At 40.7% G+C, this 22,730-nt stretch overlaps 2 protein-coding genes and 1 pseudogene across 2 annotated transcripts; 1 reads left to right on the top strand and 2 right to left on the bottom strand.

Annotated features, from left to right (window-relative positions):
- Window positions 1-219: 219 nt before the first annotated feature.
- On the top strand, window positions 220-3,498 carry LOC109476372 (annotated as a pseudogene).
- Window positions 3,499-3,626: 128 nt separating this feature from the next.
- Window positions 3,627-13,188, bottom strand: LOC109476238 (the record flags this gene model as incomplete). The annotated part of the gene is made up of 9 exons (XM_019777123.1): window positions 3,627-4,495; window positions 5,084-5,299; window positions 6,071-6,244; window positions 6,660-6,721; window positions 7,011-7,162; window positions 7,528-8,573; window positions 9,048-9,161; window positions 9,931-10,008; window positions 13,174-13,188. Coding segments are annotated over 9 exons (2,313 nt in total), but the record flags the coding sequence as incomplete, so codon positions are not given.
- A 1,159-nt stretch (window positions 13,189-14,347) lies between these two features.
- LOC109476237 lies at window positions 14,348-20,306 on the bottom strand. Its single transcript, XM_019777120.1, has 8 exons — window positions 20,289-20,306; window positions 19,763-19,898; window positions 18,682-19,126; window positions 18,098-18,294; window positions 17,188-17,747; window positions 16,601-16,771; window positions 15,908-16,057; window positions 14,348-15,420 (listed from the first exon to the last, which is right to left on the bottom strand). The coding sequence occupies exons 1-8, from the start codon at window positions 20,304-20,306 to the stop codon at window positions 14,929-14,931; spliced, it is 2,169 nt and encodes a 722-aa protein (XP_019632679.1). The 3' UTR covers window positions 14,348-14,928.
- Window positions 20,307-22,730: the final 2,424 nt, after the last annotated feature.

Raw genomic sequence — 22,730 nt, 5'->3', positions numbered from 1 at the left:
AATAGCACAGACATCCATCTTTCCTCGGCGATTGCGACATATCATCCGTAGGGGGTTGTTTATGTTACCTCTTCCACACGCCCCACACAACAGTGTCGATGTCTACTCATTCACGCCAAACAAAGATGGCCGCCCGTTGCCATGGCGACGGCCACGGGCTATGAATGATGAGAGAAAAATGAGCCGACACGGTTGAGTACACGTGTGAGGGACGTGTTGGGTCCGTATGACGTAAATGTAGGGTTCTACCTCTGTGTTGTTTGTTACGGGTGGAGGTATTGACTGTTGCTGCAAGAGCGAACTATATACGAAGGGCAGGCGAACCTACAACACCATGACGAGCTAACTACCGTTCAACATTTCATCAGGTAAGGAGGACTTGTTTTGTCAGCAACGGTTTAACGGATTGCTCTTCTATTTTCGGCCGGGTGTGTCGTAGTAAGAGATGTGAAAGAAACCCAGTACCCCCTGCACTGAATCGTTATGCTTGTGAAGGTAAGGCAAAGGTTTCAAACTCCGTTCAGCTGTAAAATGTCTCAGATTTTCATCTTGTGAAATAAGTAATTATTGTATGTAGCAAAGATCTTGAGCGCAGTTTTCTATTTAGAATGTAGTTTGACATTAATAGCCATTGTTTTTATTTCAGAACTTTGAATACTGGTAGCTGTCAATGAGTACAAATTTGGTATCTCACCTTATTTGCAAGTCCTTTGAATTAGAATATCAACGGTGTCATAAACTCAGATTAAAACCAATTTTGGCATACACATTCTTTACTTTAGCATATATAAACCTCTACTTATGGCACATGTTTGTAACAGTTACACTAGTTTACGGGTAAGACAAATTTTACCCTAACTTTAAAAGTATATATTACTCATTTAGGACAAATTATACTGGTCCTTGGGGGGGGGGGCAAAGTTGTCGTGCGACTTTGATATCGTAGAATTGTCAAGCAGACTGTGACAGAACTAACGGCCGACAATGATTCAATGCAAGACAGTCGTTTTTAATAACTGAATTTTGCACGACAAATGCACGACTTTTCCCAAGACCTTCCTCAGTTCGCAGCCGTTCTACGACCGTATACGACAAATGTAACACATGTAGCCCTAAAGCAGAAAACATCAATCAACTAAAGCATCAGTATTACCATTTTTCCCAGCCATCCTTACAAAATATCGTCAATGGTGTTACTGTGTACCTACAGCAGATAGGATATTAGTGTGAACGCTATACTGGACAGTTTGGACGTTGGCTAAACTAGGTCAAATATATAACTTTACGTTTCGAACACGTCTGATGTATCCAGTGCTTGGGGCACACCTATAGTAATTGTTTGTGGAATGTAATGAAATACCTGTAACAACTCAAATAATGGACAAGCATTTAGATCCGACTACATCCAAAAAAATATATTTTGAGAGCACTTTAGATTTTTTTTTTTGGGGGGGGGGGGGAGTTGGTCTTTAAAAGGACAGTTTGGAAGTAAACAGTATATGTGTCATCGGTCATCTTTACTATACCGGAATGATAATAATCATAGTTAATGCGGCTTAAGAGATAAAGTATAACAAGTTAGATAGTTAGAAGTAACAAAGAAATTAATACATTTCAGATTTGTGTTGTCACCTACAACAATGAATAGCTTGGGTCTACCTGAAAATCACGACAGGGTAAGTAATACTTTACGTTTTTTGTTTAAAAAATATCGGTTAATAAAATGCATAATGGTTTAATATTGCCATAATGATTCTCGAAATCATATTTACCTTGTCCTTGTCTTATAATTTGATACATAGTCGGTATTATTAACTGTGTACATGATATGTAAAGAAAAGATATTTATCGAAATATTACGAGGAATAGGAATATTAATCATACATAGCTTTACAATAGTTGTGAAGGGTAAGGTATCGATACACGTGACTTGCACTTACTCTTTGGTCAAAGACACTGACATTGACTTTGATTGTTTATAAAATGCTATGTTAGATAAAGATCAGTTGAGAGAAATCTGCACTAGCTTGGTCCCAGCTGAACAGGCCGGCAATAGATAGACGGATGTACATAGATAGACAGATGAATACATGTAGGAATAGGAATAGGAATTCTCTATGCGCTTTATCCTCAAAAACTCAAAAACAATTACTAGTATGTTTCTTATCTTTCGTGTAAAATTGCTTTAACACATTGACAGTATTACTTTCCTTATATCTATCGTAGGACGACAATGACAATTCAGCCTTCAGTCACAACCTCGTCCCACCGAACCCCCCTCATCACCTCCCCCCACTCCAACTCAAGGGTACCCCTCCCCACCCCTCCAAGCCACACCCAGCCGCCCCTACCGAAAGTCGTGATAACTCCACCGCAGGAGCACAGGAAACTCGGGCCTGTACCGAACTATCGGGTGGCGCCTGTCGGGGTGACGCACGCGTGGACGGGCAGGAGGCTGGGGGAAGAAATGGCTGGTGTCGCTTGTTGTAGCGGGGGTGCTGACTGTCATCGGGATCGCACTGGCTCTGGGGCTAGGTCTCGGCCTACACCGTAAGTAGGGTTTACATAACATATAAAGGTTGTGTTTACTGCATACATGGGGTTGGTGGAAAAAGCAGTTCAGTCCGATCGGCGAAAACAAAGTCCTGTTCAGCACTGGACTGCTTTTTCCACCAACCCCACATACATGTTGGTGGTATTTAGTTCTTCTCTTCGTTAGCATTTTCTCTTGACCTCCGTGATCGAAGTATTATTTTTGATGAGCTTGTTTCTCTCTCTCTCTCTCTCTCTCTCTCTCTCTCTCTCTCTCTCTCTCTCTCTCTCTCTCTCTCTCTCTCTCTCTCTCTCTCTCTCTCTTCTCTCTCTCTCTCTCTCTCTCTCTCTCTCTCTCTCTCTCTCTCCCTCTCTCTCCCTCTCTATGTGTGTGTGTTTTGGGGTCTATTACCCGTATACATAATACATTGTGACTCATACATAAACAACGTTGACATACATCCTCAGTGCTACTACATGTGTCATTGTTTGTGGGACTTTAGAATAACAAACTACATGGGTATTAGGGGTGAAGTCCGCCATCGCTTGTAGATTTGTTTGCAGTATTTTAATTTTTCTCGTTTAACTGTTCAACCTTTATTGTTTCCTATTGACATTTACCTAATGTTATGTACATAACTTGTTATTTCCATGCTATAATAGGATGACAAAGGACAACCTCTGGATGATATACAGTCGGAAGTGCTTCGAAAGGAGAATTTTGAGATGATTGACAGCTCCATCTAGCGAGAGGCGTGCACATGACAAAGACAGGGTCTTCTTTAAGTGTTTCTTAATTTTTTCATTCTTATCAACATTTATACTGTAAAAATGTACATCAAGGGAATTCACTAAATCATTTTGAACTACTTAATGTATAGCAAGGAATATAAGGTACTTTCTAAGTGGAGAAATGTAAATACAACGTGGATGTGAATTGTATATATTATACGAAATGTCTTTTGAATAAATTACTTGCTGTTGTGAAAGCAACAATTATCACTGTCTGATGTAAAACGCATGGTATTAGATATTAAACAGACAACAGTGTTAACTTTGGAAAAATAAATCAACAGACAGCAAAAGGACGATATCCTCGAACAGTCTCTTTATTTATTTCTTTAGATGTTCACTTTGAAATATTCATCATATTCACATAGAGTATACAGATTTATAATGCCTTATTGACTTAAAGGCATTAGATTGTTAGAACATTACAGTTGCAATAGCTGTATTCAAAGACCAGAAAATGGGAGAATATATGTACATATACATTCTGAAAATACTATCAAAATTACTCAGACCAAAAATGTACCTGCTGTACATTTAAGCCTTTATAAGACCAGCAAGTATGCTTAATATTAGCCCAGAAATTCCGGTATAGCCTTGCAGTTTTTTTGGACTCTCTTGTTTTATCCGAACACACTAAAACAGTTAAATGGTTACAGTTAGTTCATTTATCCAATGTAAGATGCCGCGATTACAATTGTTTGCGACAGAAAGTACTCTACATGCCTGGCATAAAGAAGATCTGTTTTCCTAACGTATGTTTGACGTACGACATCTGTAGTGGTGAGCTACGTCCGGTGTAACTGTCATGGCTGCCCGTGCTAGCAACGCAGTCCTCTACCCTTCCCATCATGCTCAGCAAATCTTCCACGCATGCGTACTCGGCGAAGATGCGAACAATGGCGTTCAGGAAACAGTTCTCAGGCGAACAGCTTCTGTCTTGTACGATGAGGGAGGAGGTTAGAATGGGGGTGGTTAGAGGAGGAAAGACGGTAGCTTGTGCCACGAAGAAGTCACTGTTGTCGGGTAGTCTCGGTTCTTCGGGTGTCACGACGAGCGGACCGAAGCTGTTGAGACTGAAGGTTGACTTGAAGCCGTTCCGTCTCGGTGAGATGTCCCCCGGTACGTCGGGGTTGCCCAGTCGCTGCGCCTCCAGAACAAGCTCCATGCACGTCTGAAATATGGGAACACAAAAGAATTAATAACTGTTTTATTCAAGGACACTTGTCGTACGAATGGCAACGTACAAGAACAGGAGTGCGATGTTGCCAATGGTACAGTGAAATGGCTGCAACTTACTCTCTCTACATCCAATTAAAAACGAAGTAACAATAATTCTGTACAATCATTGATAGCCTTTAAAAATTTATTTTTTCATTGTAATTAATTGTACGCTAAATATAAGTTACAAGACAAGAACAAAGAGTTATTAATGAAATGTACAGAAAACCGTCCATAAATATTATAACGCTAGTGTATGAATAGATTCAGAAAAAAATGTTCTTAGCCAATCTTTCTTCGTTTCACATAACTGGTAAACTGCCTTAGGCGTAACACACATTTTGTACATAAACTTATATGTACAAGCTGCATATAAGACCGGACTGTAAGGTTTGAACCACTCACACTGGGAAGGTCCCCTACTCTTTTCGATAAGCGCGGTGGGTTCTTTAACGTGCATGGGGTGTTGCTCTCCCCAAACACGGGACCTCCATTTAACGTCCTATCCGAGGGACGTCCCTAACCGAAGCTGAACTCTCACCTGAATGAAGAACATCTTGGGCTGGCCCATGAGACTGGGACAGCGTGTGTGCTGGAAGTGTGCCGTCAGCTCGTTGACTGACACAGGCTGCAGATCCGTGCCCACCAGTCTACCCGAGGCGTCTCCATGCGCCATGATCACCACAACTACCGAGCTGTATCGCCCGCTGAACTCATGGTACTCGTCAGACAGCGAGATCAGCGCTTCGATGATTTGCTGATGAGAAAAGACATATTTTAAGTCTAAGTCTGCAGTCGTGCAGGGATGAATCGTAACGAAGGTTGGGAGCTACCCAAGTCCTATTTAACTCTACTCCGCAAGAAGGCTGGGGAGGCCAGAAAACCAGCACAAGTCTCGTCTCGACCTAGTCTCGTGTTCTCGCGAGACTAGGTCACTCCGTGATCAAGATGTACAGTAAAATTTGGAGGTACGTGTTTCTACCTTCCAAAATAAGTCACTGAGTGATGTATTTCTACTTACTGCTAAATCTGCAGTGTCGTATAAATGAGAAAATAAATAACGCCCGGAAAGATTGTAGTCCTCGACTTTCTGAATCCCCCCATGTGAGTCCCATTTATAATGACTCCCGGCCACATTCTGGGAAGTTCACGTTCACATCATTTCCTTTGTCTGACCTTTAAACCCCCTGTCACTCTGTTATGTCAATCTACCACTCATGTGCTATCAACCTAGTACTCTGTCTTACTTATACACAAACCCACCGCCCTGTCACCCAAAACAATACTTCCGTACCCAAAGTAAATATGTACGGTATTTGATGGATGTATACACACAATGTATAAAATAGTTATTATATCATCTTTTTTTTTCATTTTCTATTATCGTGCCTGAATTATGTCTTATATAAGAATGGTTATGAAATATGCAACCGTGGAATGAAAGGGATAACTAAAGATACAAGAAAAAATGTTAAATGTGTTACTAACTGATTTTGCATCATAGAAAACATTTTAATGCATTACTTACCGATGACGTCAGATTCTCCTTGACAACGATCTGGTAGCCAAACTGTCTGAACAGGCTGGCAAGGCCCCTTAGGTCTTTCCTCACGCTATGTCGGCACTTCGCCTTGTTCCGCACGATCTCGTTAGAGATAATCAGGCAGATGCCCTTCGGCTGGTGGATGTCATAGATGGGTACCTGGCGTAAGATTAAACAGAAAATAGCGTTGGTATGTTATGTACAATCAAAATAAAATATGGATCTTTGACCTGTTGCAATAAAAGTTGCCAGCTTTTCTTTCTTGGGATTCCTTCCTTTCAAATTGATTAATAATCTTAATTTACAAAATCACGCCAAGAATCTAATCGCAAGTCTATGGTAAAAGAAGTAAAGTAAGGCATCAGAGAACATACCTTACTGTCTTATCAACTTATACTAATACTAATACTATGACGCTTGACCATTATATGTGTATGAATTTTCGATACATGTAACTCATTTACATGTATATGGTAACATGATTTTTATATCTCTCTCATGCTATCTGCATACTATCAATTGGCATAGATCCATCCTACCAAACAAATAAGCATCAGTGCTATATAGTAATTACCGTTCTTAGTTTCTCTCGTGTCATCCTGTTGGGTAGAACGGAGATGGCATCGGGAGACTGATCTGTAGTTAACAAGATGGCACAGGAAAGAGGAAAAGACGCACATATAAATTGTTGACCTTAACCAGGAAATACATACCCCCCCCCCAACTCACTATTCTACATATTGTTGATTCTATATACATATGTACATATAAATCAAGAATATCCAGAACCTACCTGGAGCAAGTCTACGCTCTTGGATACACTTAGACTATTCAGAACCGTGCATGGTCCTTATCCGAAACCATAGAATAAGATAGGAACAGCTGAAGTTTTGGATACGGTAATACAAAGAAATGGTGCACGAACCTCTCCAGAGTGACTTGAGTGAGGCGTCCATGATGCCCTTGACGTAGTCGTAATCCTGCGTGACCTTGTCGTGCTCGGTGTCCAGAGAGATTAGCTCCTCACGCACCGCCCGGAAATCCTGCTTTATCCGCTCACGCCGATCCTCAAGTTGACTAATGAAAATAAACATAAAATAACAAGAATCTTTCAACAAAAATCCAAGACCATAGCATGTTCAGGACAAAAGATACAAACACTGGAACTTCTGCTGCAGTACCAAGGTCAGCCACAAGGGGCCTATATTTAAACCTGAACTTTGTCTTCCTAAGACCTACCAACATACAAAATATCATACAAATAAGAACTTGGGCTAAAGTTTGCAATAAACAATTATACACTACACAATGGCATTGCATGTTCTACACAGAGATGTGCATCTTTCTCAATCTAATGTCCACTGTGGGCACATGTTGGCACTGTTTTGGCACAAGAATTGTTTTAGGTACTTGATAACAAGAACAATGGTCTTAAGACGTACCGTAACTTCTTCTTGGCATGTCTCTGTCTCTCCTTCATCTGCATGAGTTCTACTCTTCTTTGGTCGAAGCCTCCTCGCAGGAACTCCTGTTCCGAGTCGTCGAATTCTTTCTTTCTTGACGACAACTCTTCAAACTCCTCTGATCTTGTCTGAAGAGCTTCTTGCGTTTTGGCAAGTTGTTCCTTGGACTGGCTGAGCATGTCTCTGATTTTGACAGCTCCTACTCTAGTGGATCGTAGTCGCTCTGTCATGCTCTTTATCTTTCTCTGAAGTTTTCTTTCTTCTTGTAGCAGCTTGTTCACCAACTGCTCTGCCTGTTCTAACTTGTCAGACGTACCCGAGTACTGGCTGCTGAACTGGGCATCCTTCGCCTCTCGTTCAAACTCTCGAACGTCTCGCGAGATTTCGTCGAAGTCCCTCTGAGCCGTCTGCACGCTGTTCTCGAGTTGTGTGATTTCTTCCTTCTTTGACTGCAGCATCTGAGGGGTGTCCAAGGAGGCACGACGAGTCCACAAGTTGTCCAGGTTGTTTTCGAACTGGGAATGTATCCGCCATTTTGTGGTGAGGTCGGTGATGAGGCAGAGGATGGCTATGGCTTTCGGTACGACCACTAGAACGGGAAATCGCTTCTCGTTTGGTATGGCTTCGAACGCTTGCCCGTCTGTGATCTGCTTGTAGTCGTCTGACAAAAGCTTCTCACATTGTTGCTTCCCCTTCATGAGGTCTCTTCTAACTGTTAAGAGTTCAGCGTTGAACTCAGCGCTGATGGCAAAGTACGTGAGAAGGGGCGTGATCAAATACCGCTTGATGTCTGAAAAAAGGATCTTGACGTAGTCGATCCTGTTCAGGAGCATGCGCAGATTTCTAACGACGTCATTCTCGTCCTCGTTATCGCGGTGGATGCTGATTCGCTTAGTTTCCCACGTGATCCACTCGCGCAGTGCCTTGATGGTGTCACATGACTCGTGGCTCTTCTTCGGGAGGCCATATTGTCGTCTGCGCTGGGCCGCTATCCCCAGCATTCGACTTACCTCCTCTCGGAAAAACTGAAAATCAATAAAACTTTAATAATAATACTTAATATAACTGATAGTCAATATTCGTAGTAGCAAACCATTATAATAGCCAATTATGACTAAACTCATAATGGTCATAATGTATTATTTCTAATATAAACAAAACTTCAAGCATTACCCTAAATCTCATACATGTACTACATGTACATGTATGTACTAGTAGTAGAAATAAAACTTTTGCTAAGAGCTGATTATAAATTGTACTATCAGTAGCCCTCACTTATATAGCATTTCATGCAATACAGTATTTTACAGTACACCACTATGATATATAAAGACGTCCAATTTGACAAAAAAAGATAAAACTTTGGCATTTGAGTTATGGTACCTGCCATCTGCAATGCATTCCTCCTGCCATCTGCAATGCATTCCTCACTGTTTGCTAAGAATTTTTCATGAAGTTAATATTCCATCACACAGTACTGGACTGAGTGTTTTTCATACCTTGTCGTACTTGGCTTTCTCTGTCATGAGAGCCTGTCTGTAGAAGTGTTCCTGCATCTGCATCAGAACTCCCCTCTCCTCGTCTGATGCGTCCTCCATAGCTTCCTTCTTAGTCTGGAGAGATGGGGGAGGGGGGCGTGTACATGATGATTCCTAACTATATATATACGGCTATTCCTGATAAGTACTTGTTGTGCATGGAAGACAACTAACAATGAATAGCAAAGTTCTATGATCACAACCATTTATTTTTCACGAGCCGACGTTTCGATGACCGTCTGTCATCTTCATTAGGGTAATTCTGACTGGTTTACTGTGCACTAACACTAGATGTTACTTGGTGCATAGTGCACTAAAGGTGTTACATAGTTCACAGTGGACTTAAGCTAGTTTTACTGTTAACAATGCATTTCCGAACGTAGTGCAATTGTGACATACATACTTGGCATTGTTACATCATAGGGACATATGCGGTTCCAAATGTAAAGTGTTTCTATATATATTCTATATATAATATAAAATTTGTTAACTAACAATACTGAGCTATCACAGTCCCAAATAGAAAGTGGGGAAGACAACTAACATTTTATATATATTAACATATTTAACTGCCAACTCTCTTATTCATACTGGTATTGGGTAGCACTAGGGTTATATATTGTAGATAGAGTGATGCATCATAGCAAATGACCATGCTTACTGAGTTAATCATTTTCAACTGTTACAGAAATGCAAGCGATCCTTCTATACTTGTGATTGCTTTCCATATATGCTTTATAAACATCCAGAATGTATATGTGTACATTGTTTGTCAATAAAAATCACTCTTGACTATTAAGTGTTTTAAATTATTGATGGACGGTAACATTTAATATATACTTACATAGTTTGCTACGGAGTGACTTCTTGGTGACAAGTCACCGTTGAACGAATCCATTAAAGACGACATTTTAGAAAAACTCTGAAAGAAATAATAAAGTAAATATTGAATTACTTGGCATAGTAAAACATGTGTTAGGCAACGAGTTTAATAATTACACTGCTATAAACGTTCTTTTTTTGTATATTCAAAATGACATCTAATTCTATGCTTTTTATAAAGATTTGTCACCTAGAATACATTCATGTAAATCATATATTAATCTCATAGATATATACTTCTTATAGCTGTATTTATACCACACCAAGTAATGTTTATGGATGACGTCATCTGAAGACCCCAAATCTAATGTGAGAGCGAGAAAAAAAGCAAAAAGGGCCGAAAAAACAAGATGTCTAGATTTGAAATATACTAAGGGACGACAAATGCTAGGACAAAGATTGAATGAGAGAGCACAGAATAAGAAGAGCACATCATGAAACAGTAATAAATCAGTGGAACAGCAGTTGTCGTCCTTTTATTTGTTGTGCTGCTTTTTCGTGTTACGCGGTTGTACGGTTGCGGAATTTCTTTTTTTCTGGTAACAGGACAAAATCAATGCGCGCATTGACGTCATCCATAAAAATTACTTGGCGTAGCCTTATTAGAAAAACACGTCGAGACTCTTGCAAACACCACAGTTTGCTCAGCTCAGTTTGCGAAACCTTTTTAGACTATCGATTTAGTGCCGGGGTCTTTTGTGTAGGTTTGAACTACAGGAGTTGTGTAAACATGGCGGCCGCTGCCGGGCTACCACCCTCCATTCAAACTACACGGAGAGGGCCTCGAAATTAACTTTTCTTCCTATTGTCCCAGCACCGTTCCAAAAATAAATTCTAATTGTCCCGAAACTGAGAAGGAACTGTCTCAACCTGTTCTTTTGGAAGTATTGTATGACTTCAACCTTATTTTGCTTATGTTCAAACCCAGTAAAACTAGTACCATGTATGTTGTAAAATATAGTATAATGTTAGACGTAGTCTCACACACCATTTGATTTTCTTTCGATGTTGTTTGAAACTGCAATTAGCCCTCGGGCATGTGTTTGCAATAAACTTTCTATTCTATGTTCACTCCAAGGCGCACTATGATTGCAGAGTAGACAGGGAATTCGGGGGGAGGGGGGTGTGCTTTTTCGGATCCAAAAGCCGGGACGTGTGCCTGATCAACAAAAGAAGGGCTGACATTCGGATGTCGATTATTTTTCTATTGTCCCAAAAATGTCCCAAAGTGTCTTTTTAGTTGTCCTAGCCTAAAAGTTAGTGGTCAATGGCCATTGGACCAGGTTTAATTTCGAGCCCTGTGGAGATCGTTTTAGTTACCCGGGAATGTGGATTGCTGTCCTACTTAACTGTAGGAACGTGTAAGATCTAACTTTTGATCTTTCAAGAGTTTTGGTATAAATAGATTACTGGGAATTAGGAAGAAGGTCATCAGTCGATCTAAAATCGGCAAAGGGGGAAAAGTCAACGTGGGGGTGGGGTGGGGGTGGGGGGGTTACCAGACAAAGCCATAAATACGACCCATTGCCAGCACGTACTAAACGTTATCAAAATAGTCATCTGCCGTACATCGTAAACCTGTAAAATGTGGCATTTAGATAATTAATTGGTATCTTTTAAATATGTATTGTATCTTTCAAGACCTATTATATATTTTTTTCAACTTGTCGAAATATGTATTATGTACATGAACTCGCCATTCAGCTCACGAGCTGCAATGATTTTAAAATGAAGAATACTAAATAAAGCATTCTATATTTTATAAAAATGGTTCTTTTAGAAGCTTCATTAACAGACTTTTCAATGAAAGACGTTAGCTGCGAAAAAAGACATTTGATATATTAGGTAAAATAAATTATTTGCTAGTACCGTTAGACAGAGTAGTTCAAATGCCTCATTATTTTTGTCTTTCAATGAAAGATCATTGAAATCTAGAGTTCATAATAGGAATGTCCATTTTGAGTATTAGTATGAATGGCCATGGTAGTTATTGCAGAATGTTATTGGTTGAAACTGTGAACTGAACGACATCGAAGTGTGCCTCCCTCCCACCCCCATGTCCAAGTAAAAACATATACAGGACATCCGATATAGGCTACACACAGTGGGGGAGCAACCCGATACCCTACCACCATACATGCTCAAAATTTCAGGTGTTTCTCAATCATCTATATTAAAATGTTTCTTCCAATTTCCTACAATATTCTTTCTTCGAAGAATATACATGTAAAGAAAATGATTAATATTCTAGGGATGAACCTAAGACGTGTATGACTTTCAAAACAATTAAGTAATTAGATAAAGGGCACCGAAAACTTGGGAGATTGTATTTCACCGTCTTTTCCTAAAATGAAAGATTAGGTATTTTTGGTTGTTCTATTTGCAACAACTGGGGCATGGAAAACATATAAATCCTCTGCTGTGCAGCATTTCATAATAAGGACTATGAATCAGAATCTTGAAAAACAAAAAGAAATAGTTTTGGTATCTCGAGTAGAAGCTTCGAAGATAACCCAAAAAGTCAGCCATGATGTTCTTCAAGCAAGGGTTACACTTGTTTGCCTTCTTTTTGTCCCGCATACCTTTAGAAAAACTAACAAAATAGAAAGCTCGAGAAAACAACGCATTAAGGGCCCTAAACAAGCCAAACCTCTGCTTGGAGATGAAGCTATGTTAGCTTGTAAGGAAACACCTGACATGACACCAGTCCACCATCTTGTGTCACCTACATTTCTGACCATGTTGACACGCACTAAAAACTGTGTAAGGATGACTGTCAATTAGCAACAAAATATCCAAGGTATGTTCTGGCAACAAACTACGTTTCTTCCAGGTCATTCCAGCGTGTAAAAGGTTTCCTTAGTTCCTATTCTTGTCTTTCTAGATGGTCTCGAAAATATTACCTGAACACTATTCTTGGCTTGGCTTCCCTGTCAAATATTATAACACATTTGAAAGAATTTTACATCATTTGTCATATCTTTTGTGCAAGTGGTAAGTGGTAGAACGTTATAAACTAAAACAAAAGAAGCTTTGAGTATTATAAGAAAGAAAGGAAGACTTGTTGTGTATTTATAAGGGATGCATATAGGAATAATAGATAATGTTTTTAAGGTTCACATAGCACTGTACATCACGTGCCAAACAGGGAATTAACTGTTGAACTTATATCACTTTAACTAATGTATCATAGTTTGATCCTTACCTTGAATCCTAAGTTTCCCAATGATGTTCGTTGTTATTGTATATCCAGTGTTAGTTGGTCAGCGTCGGTGCACAAATACGACGATTTCTAAAACTGTTTCAGAAAACTTGTGAATCACATCAACTAGCCTCCAACCCCTTCGTCTGTAGCCTTCGAATCCATCCTTCGAGTATGACAAAGTTAGATATTACTACATACTGTTGGAAGGTGGAACGTCGATAAAAATTTCAACTATCGGGTCACCGGAGGTAGGTTTTTCCACAAGTGTTTTCCATCCCTTCTTCCATCTTTGTTCGACAAACTGCGACACTCTTACCAAGTGTTACTATGCGCCAATGACCCATGAGCCACTGCGAAGAAATCGACCACCTTTCGTTTAGGTGATTCCATTTAAAAAAAACGGTATTTCTTTACTTTTTATGAACCCAATTCTCTCCAACTGTAACTTGTATTTCTTGTAAATATAATACGTGCCCTCATATTTATGATTATCATGATAATGTAAATATTATATCCTACTTAGGTGGATTTTAAAAGTGCTTAAAGCTAATATAATGTTTGTAACCTCCCCTGCCTTGTGCAAAAGTTAGCCCGTCTTTTCAAAAGCGATCGTGGCCAGTGTTTCTTCTTGTTTGTACAGTGGTACTGTTGTGCCCACCTTCTATTGTTACCTTCTCCCCTTACACATACACAGCCCAGCACAAAGGCGTTTTTAAACCCTTGATGCAACTAAGCCGGTGGGGCATTAAATAGAATTGTATGGCGGTGTAAATGAATGGAGAATGTTGACAAAAGCACTTGGGGGTGCCGCCGTTGTCAGGGATGGATAGGTTACACGCGTTTCGTGTATACTCCGCTAGGTGGCGCAATAGATTATACCTACTTTTTCTCTGACCGTAAGGCCACACCGCCTTAATTTTATGGGTGACATCCTCTGAAGACCACCAAACTAGTGCGCGAGGGCGAATTAAAAAAAATTCCAGCGAAAAAATAATGCTTCTTAACCACAGGAATACAAAGCTGGTATTGTGAATTTGCGGTAGTACATAGCGACTTTAACAAAATCATATACGACGACACATTTATTTCTATTTCTAGAGTTACATTTAATGTACAATAGATTCACAGCGCAGTCACAGACATTGTGTGAATAAGAATTTCTTTGCAGTGCGATTTTTGTCATAGGACATTTTACTTTTGCAGTAATAGAAGTGACCATAAATATACAATGACAAATACTTAAAAGTTAACACAGCTGAATTTCGTCCAACACATCCACAAACATACTGTATGTTATATTTCAAGAATACCTCAACTTGGATGTCTTGATACTGTACCAGAACATGTAACAGGGTCTTCATTGACAAATACACAGACGATATTTCGCACTATTGCATTACATTTGGAGTCTGCGGAAGATGCAATCCATTAACTTTACTTGCTGTGGCCTAACATGATTAAATTTGTGGTCTAATAAAAGTCACAATGACGCCAAAATCAGATTCCCATCTCAATACAGTGTCGATATACAGGGTAAAGTATGCGTTACAAATTGACAAATTTCCAGGCCCATTGTATATGATATACACTGCAATACCATATTTGTACACAAATCGGACTAATATTTTCTAGGAATCTTTAGTATATTCTAAGCGAAACATTTTCATTACATGTATGTATAATGTTGCTTATTATTCATCAGGTATCTACAGGGAGCTCGAAAGCGGTTTAATCTCAAAACATAACTTCAAAATTTTATACCCCTGGGAAGAAGTACAACTTTTTCGAAGGGAAACACAAGTAAGAGAGACCGTTATCTGTTGTAGAACCTTGCGGGTTCTCTTCGTCTTCTGCGTCTGCGCAGTTGCCATCGCAAACAGCTGACGCCTTGACGCTACTGCGCGTGTGCAGCTCGCGCCGTATGCGCTGGAGTATTGTCGTAAAATCTTCCGTTGCCGCAAAATGTGTGAGATATTTGACAAATGTTTGTGCGGCTAAAGTGCCTTGTACGAAGTCCTTGCACGAGAGATACCCATAGGATGGACATGACGCGACGAATACGTCACTTTTAGACGTCCCGTCATGCTCAGTTCCGCCATCTTGGTCCTCGTCGTTCGTCGGCCAATCAGGTTCGTAGAATCTGCTGTAAAAGTCGTCGTCATTGGTGGTCGTGACGTCATTTCCGGAAGGGGTGTCCATGAATAGGAACAGCGTCGGCTTCCCCTTCATGTTATTGCCAACTACATTCTGGGAATAAAAAGAAAAATAACAATTACTTTTCATGACAAAGTTTGCCCCAATTTAAGACCTTACACATGTGTGAAGATCGGACGCCATCTTGGTGGGTTGAATGGATCCAAGATGGCGACTTACCCATCCGGCGTGCACAGTAGAGAAATAATGTCCGGTGGTCTTAACAAGACATATCAAATAGTAAAAAGCATATAATTTAAAATCTTATCTCCAAGAAGATCCTACGGTAAGTAAGACAGTACCCATTGGCCAAAGGAGTGACCAATACTACCAAAGGCTATAGTTAATGGCCATACACCTCTAAACCAGTGGATACTGTCTTGTCAACATGTTAGAATCCGTAGGATCCGTAGGAACTGTAGGATCTGCTCGGAGATAATTGAAATCGACGGTTTAGAATATTTCCCACATTGTGCTCTATTGAACATGGTGACTTTTTTGCTGCGTTATGATTATGTGGACCTGTAGCGTCGCTCCTTACCTGAAATTGTGCCATGAAGTCCCGGTGTGAGATGCCGTGTTTATCTGAGCCGTGCAGACGGCGGCCATGTCCCGGGCTCAGCACCACCACCACCAACGCGCTACCCGAGGTGTCCTCCTCCGCTAACCGGGACGCCTGGCTCTCCAGCTCCTGGTTAGTTAGACAACAAAATGGTTAGTTAGAGAACGTCATCAGGTTAAGTCAGGTAAGTGATTCCTCTAGTCACTGTTACAGTTGTAGCAGACCTGTCATTTGACCTAACATACTATATAATTATAGAGAGTACAATTTTGAATGAAAACGATAACGGAAATGCTTAAGAATATCTGTCCTTTTCTATGTCTCCTCTTTCTCTCTCTCTGTCTCTCTCTATCTCATATACACACACACATACACACCTGTACACACACACACACACACACACACACACACACACACACACAGACACACACACACACACACACACACACATATACACTCTCACATAGACACACACACACACACACACATATATATATACACTCTCACATAGACACACACACACACACACACACACACTCACACTCACACACACACATACATCGTTATGTTTGTATCCTTCACCCTTAATACTACATGTAGCCATCTTCATCAAAAGACTGAATGATCATATATATATATATGCATGATGGTAATAAAAGTGTTCAGTCCTACCGCGGCAGTGATGTTCTCTTCTAGCGTCACGGTAAAGCCCAGCTGTTCAAATACGTCTGTCAGATGTCTGACGTCACGATAGTCGTCATACATGGTGCAGTGGGAGTCATTATTGATGACAATGACCCTGCCGCGGGGGTGTGACGTCATGTCGTACCAAGGCTCCCCTCTCTTGAAACAAGGAACGTGAAACGTCGTCTTTTTTAATCAAATACATGAGCATGTGCTCCACATGAAATGGACTCACCGGGATTTTAAATTAACTGATTCTTCTGGCTATCTGGCTCAATCTCTTAGGACACGTGACGTTGTACGTGTGACGTCAGCAATGGGCCATGATGCTTTAAGTCGGTATCGACCCCCGTCCCGGCCGAGAGAAGATTGGTAGGGCAATCTTTAGTCGAAACTTCCGGCGAGTCCAATTTGTTTTAGTTCACTGAAGCACAGTCCCACCAGAAACACTAAGTCTTATCTTTCAATATAACATGTCGCACACCTACAAATCGCAGTAGCAAAGTAGCAAAAAAGACTATCAATACAGAGGAAATGTGTTTGGCATTAGATACAGTAAACTTTTCGGGGCATACCTTTTTAAGGTCACTGACCCGCACTTCGTTTGGCCTCACCCTCACGCCCCTCTCCGAGTCCACCCCTCCGTCCACTTGCCATTGGATTCGTCTGACCTGTTCCACGCTCCTCATAGCGTACAGGTAATCGGTGTGAAGCGAGTGTAACTTCAGCTCCACATTCGTAGCAGACGCATTCAGATCTTGCAACCTCTTTCTCGCACTGTCTCGCTCTCGCTCCAAAGTCTCGCGCAGCCTCGCGAGACCTGCAATCCTCCTCCTGTCGTCTGCAATCTCCAATGTGATGCTGACCAGGTTGTGCTCGGATTTCTCGTACCAGTCTTTGACTCTGTATTTTTCCTCAAGTTTTCTTCTTTTGTCGTTGATCCTCGCTTGGTTTTTATCAAAATCGGCGACTGCTTTTCTCTGTTCGTTCTTTATCTTGTCCCGCTTGTAGTCTCGCTTGTTCGGGATGTTCCGGAGTTCGTCTTTCATGTCGACCGCCATTTTCTGAAGCTTCGTCCGTTCCCATAGCAACCCATCTAACTCCAGTTCCAGCACTTCAATTTCGTCATGAATCCCTAAAACCAAATTAGTAGAGTAAAATGAAAGTCCAACTCTACATCTTCAAATCACAAGACAGAACAAACTAAAAAAAGTAACATTTGCAAAGAAAACGCATAATCTTTACATTCGCTTCGCATATGGTCTACTCTGTACTCAAACACATTCATATAAAATATGGCCAGACAGGAGTCTAAATCTCTCCTGCTATAAAATTGCAACATGATGTAACCTAACACTAGTTACCATGGTGACAGATGTCTGCTTCAGGTCATTGACTTTATTTGTTTGGAGAAGAAGAAGAATCAGACCAAAAACAATATGTTTTCCTCCCGCGTATTTGGCATAGAATAAAGAAAAGACTTACCCTTCTCTTGAGAAATGACTACTTTTACTCTCTCCAATCCGGAAATGTTGTGACGTAGTCTCGTCTCGCGATCCGCCATTTCTCGCGTGACTGCGACGATCCTCTCGCTGATGTCATCGATCACGTGACGCCTTTGCATCTCCTGTCGTCTGACCAACCAGCGGCGCTGCTCAACCTCCTCAAGCTTGTTTCTAAATCTGAGAAGAAATTCAAAACACGAATAGAATTTAATTCATTTTGATTCGTTATAGTAAGATTGCCTACCCTTTTTTTCAAACTTGTGTTTTGCAACTTAAAATACATTCTTTTATAAGAGCAACCTAATAAAATTTGCTTTGAAATTCTGAACTTTTGATAGAACAGATAGAATAAAAAAACATAGTTTCTAACTTGATAGTTTTGAAAGAACAGATAGAAGAAATTTAGAACATTTAAAAGAACAGATTGAAGAAATTCTGAACATTTTAAAGAATAGATTGAAGAATTTCTGAAGGACACATTGGAGAAATTATCAGCTTTTTGAAATGAATATAAATATGACAGAATGTAGAAGGAAGTTTTAAAGAAAAAGAAAAGTTCCTCACCTGACATGAACTCTCCATTCATGGAAAAGGTCGATCAGATGACGTAACTCCAGGTACAGGAAGGGCACGAGGCTGACAACAGGGTCCTTATCCTGCACATTCGGACGCAGCACATTCGCATCGACAAAATGCTGATCCAGCAGAGTTTTCACATCCTTCGTTTCGACCATGATTCTGTTTAGTTCACCTTGAAGATTGTGGTCCGTGTGACGTTCTATGCAGAAGTATTTCTCAAGATACTTGTAGATATGCTCGAGTAAGGAGCGGTAGAATTTCTTCAGCCATTTGAGCTCGTTTCGGAACCGTAAGATGGCTTCCAGTCCGTCCCCGTGCTTCAGTATGGCTTTGCCGTACTCGTACCACTCGTGCAGCTGTTTGATGGACGTGACGGTTTCAAGGCGGACCTGCTCTCGTGCCCGGCGTTCTCTGATCCGACTCAGGGCATCTGGGGGTACGACATATTTTATTTTAACTATGAAATGTATATCGGTATAATAGTATCACAGTCTACATGTTTTGTTTTTGTTGGCCGTATTTGTGTACATGTGTTTGTAGCTTCACATGGATATAGTAGTGACAAGAAGTGAGAGGGGAAATGATGTAACCACAGACTAACAGGAAGGTCGTGACGGTGTCAAGGCGGACCTGCTCTCGTGCCCGGCGTTCTCTGATCCTACTCAGGGCATCTGGGGCTTAGAAATAATTTACCCAAACTTCGAAAATGTATATCAAATTCGAAAGTTTTTGTTTTCGCTGGCCGTGTTTGTGCGTTTGTGGCTTTGTTTGAAAATAGAAGTGACAAGAAGTGAAAGGGGAAATTGTGTAAACGCAGACTGACAGGAGGGTCGAATTGGAGGTCAAATGGTCTCCCAGTAGGCTAGGAGGAAGAGAATGGTACCAAGTTTATCTCGTCTCCTGTCTTCAATATCCTGCTATATTCAAGTGCATTATATTGTTATATCATACATATTCTAGTTACTTCACGGAGGTGAGGAATCTTAACTTCAAGTTCATTAATAATTTATATCTGTGACATTAGCTTGCGTAACGTCGTAGTTTATATGGGAAATGTAATAAAAACCTGATAGTGCCATGAGGAGTCCTTCATCGGCCTGCTTTTCACGCTGGACCAGCATGCACCGCGCGGCGTGCTCCTGGGCCTCCATCAGGTCGTCCCTCAGGTCACGTGGCGCAGCCGCCATTTTCTCATCGGAGGTCTGTAGTGTACGTGTACATTAGAAATATTCTGCTTGATACTTGAATAGTACAATTGCAGTTAGGAGGGTAGGCGATAGGAAAATTAAAGGAGCAATGTTTGGGTATCACACGTTGACTTTAGAAAATCTGATAACTCTGTAGATACATGTAGTCGTATGTCAGTCCATATTTTTTAACTTCACTTTTTGCAATAATTTTGCTTGTTTTTCTATACAGGAAATTCGAGTCCGGGATTGTTGTTATTCTGTGATTACTAAAGATCGTTCTTGTTCTTAGCTTATAATCATAACCGAAGCTTTAACTATTAAAAAAAAAAGCGATGAAATTAAAAAGGTAGAAAATCCCCCCCCCAGGAAATAAAAAAGCAGAAAATTAACATCAATACTTACAATTTTTTCCATCTTCATGTTTCCTTTCATCATAGGTGTCTATCTAGCAAGTTCCACGGAGTAGAGTATTAGCTCTCTGCAACAGAAAAGATTCTATTGAAGTTACTATGCAGAATTGTTTGTTTCGCATAACCGGTAAACCGCCTTTAGGCGTAACACACCAGTTTTGTACATGTCCCTAACCGAAGCTAGGTACTCATTTCCACCTGAGTGAAGTGAGGAAAGTCGTGTAAAGTGCCTTTCCCAAGGGCACAAGATCGGTGACATGGGCAGGGTTCGAACCCGCGACCTCTTGGGTGTGAGCCGAACGTGCTACCGACTGCGCCACACGACCCCACTATATAATATACTAAATCTACTCAATGGCGTCTGAAGTCAAAACACAAAAATAGGCATACTTTGATTCATAGTTATCGTGACGACTAGAGCGTTAAACAAACCTCGCGAGCGTAGTAGGTTGTTGGGATTTTCTGTTTATACCTAACATCGATCATATCTGAACCATTGGGGGCCTTTGTGTGGTAATGGCGACTACCGATCCAAAATATTTACATCAAAACTCCTAGGGACGATCGTATTACGCCGGGGGGCGACACACTCGGTCATTGACCGAACAAACTACAACCAATCACATCTGATGGTGTCTTATGCATGGAAACGAGAGTTGTGACATGCTGTTACCATGGCAACGTAAACAATATTACCTTCCCACCTTATGTCATGGGCTAATCTTGTTTTGAAATAAGCTATTCCTGTATATCGTCTTGAATGTAAACTGACGGCGTTGACATAATGCTTTACGTTGTGTGGGGAAAAATCAACTGTAGGCAGTGCAGTTTTCAAAATGTGCAAAAATGACGGCAACTATTGTCTAGACTCTAGACCTACACAGGTGTAGAAGTACACATAGGTACGAAATTCTGTAATACGAACACAACAACACTTCTGTTCTATCAAAACTAGGTTGAACGGAGAAAGCAACAAAAAAAAAAAAAAAAAAAAAAAAAGGAGTACATACCTTTGGTAAAATACTGGACACAAGCACTACGATAGAGCGAACACTGTATACTGACCGAAGCCCGATTTGAGTAGTGTTCTGTCATGTAGTTTACATCAAAGACGCAACGAAAAGTCATTTCCGACCACTAGAAAACACCCCAGGGCCATCCACAACCAGCTACGTAAACAGACCCTAAGCCTACGTCTGTCCTTCCCTGCTTTTAGGACAGTTACAAGTGGTCAACGAGTACAAACTGACCCTTCTGTTGGGCAGTCAATGGAATACAAAATCCGGCTGCAGACATTGGTATGAAAAATTGGACCTAAACCAATACTAGAGTGCCCAACAAGTCTAAAGTACTCTTTCCTTTAAACAAATATGTTTTCCCAACAAATGTACTAGCCCTGCTACCTACCGTTGTATAACTGGTGAAGTATAGTATGAAGTGCCAATAAGCGAACATACTACTTCCTGAAAGTGCAAGTTAATGACTTTAAGAAGAGTGTTGAGTGGCAATACTATGGTGTTATTTCTAGCTCCTAAATACTGTACAGTTGAACAGTAACAAAAGTATCCACCATTGACACAATGCTAACCCTCTATCGGAAGTCAGTAGAGCAAAGGCTTAAGGACTATTGATTATTTTTCTTTCAGTGGTACTTACAGCTATACTTCAAAAGTCACGTAACATGGCGATAGAGTGAAGCTATGCTGTGAAAGTAAGTGGCTTGCTCGTTGAAATAGGGGAGAGAGTTCACTGTTTGTAAAACAACAAAATCAGATCCGATATGGATACAGACGCTACAAAGTAACACACACCGCTAGTACTGGTATAATTATTTCTTTTCTTTGTTGAGGTTCTATGAATGGTTTTCTGCGGATATAAGATTATAACGCTAATTTGGGCCTGACAAAAGTTGTTAAGTTACCGCGTAATCAAGTTAGGTGTAATTACCAAAAGGCTTAGCTACAAGGGCAAAAGTCAAGACTCAAGGACAATGCTTATTACGAGAGTGGAAAAAAACAACAACAACAAGTCAACAACCCTCTGGCATAACATAAACATGAAATAAAACATGTACCTTTGGGTCAACCAATATTTTAGCTCCTTTAGGAGATTGTCGCAAAATTTTGAAATCACAAACTATTCTAACATATTTTTCATCTGAAAATCTACTGTTATATTCGACGGAGTTCGGTAACCTGCGAACATCGGGTTAGTGGGGTCGAGTTGCGTAACGGTAGAGTGTTCGGCTCAGACCTAAGAGGTCCCGGGTTCGAATCCTGCCCGATGCCACCGATACCTTGTGCCCTTGGGAAAGGCGCACGACTTTCCTCACTTCACTCAGGTGGAAATAAGTACCTAGCTTCCGTTAGGGACGTCCCTCGGATAGGACGTTAAATGGAGGTCCCGTGTTTGGGAGAGCCACACCCCACGCACG

Source organism: Branchiostoma belcheri, unplaced genomic scaffold (genome assembly GCF_001625305.1).
Source record: "Branchiostoma belcheri isolate BF01 breed outbred unplaced genomic scaffold, Haploidv18h27 scaffold37, whole genome shotgun sequence".
NCBI lineage: Eukaryota > Metazoa > Chordata > Leptocardii > Amphioxiformes > Branchiostomatidae > Branchiostoma > Branchiostoma belcheri.
This window is presented reverse-complemented; position numbering and strand designations above follow the sequence as displayed.

Coding starts and splice junctions, on each gene's coding strand:
- LOC109476237 (XM_019777120.1), bottom strand. Junction 18,295..18,681: donor GAATGGAGAGTTCATGTCAG/GTGAGGAACTTT, acceptor ATTTCTTCTCAG/ATTTAGAAACAAGCTTGAGG. Junction 16,058..16,600: donor AAGAGAACATCACTGCCGCG/GTAGGACTGAAC, acceptor CTAACTAACCAG/GAGCTGGAGAGCCAGGCGTC.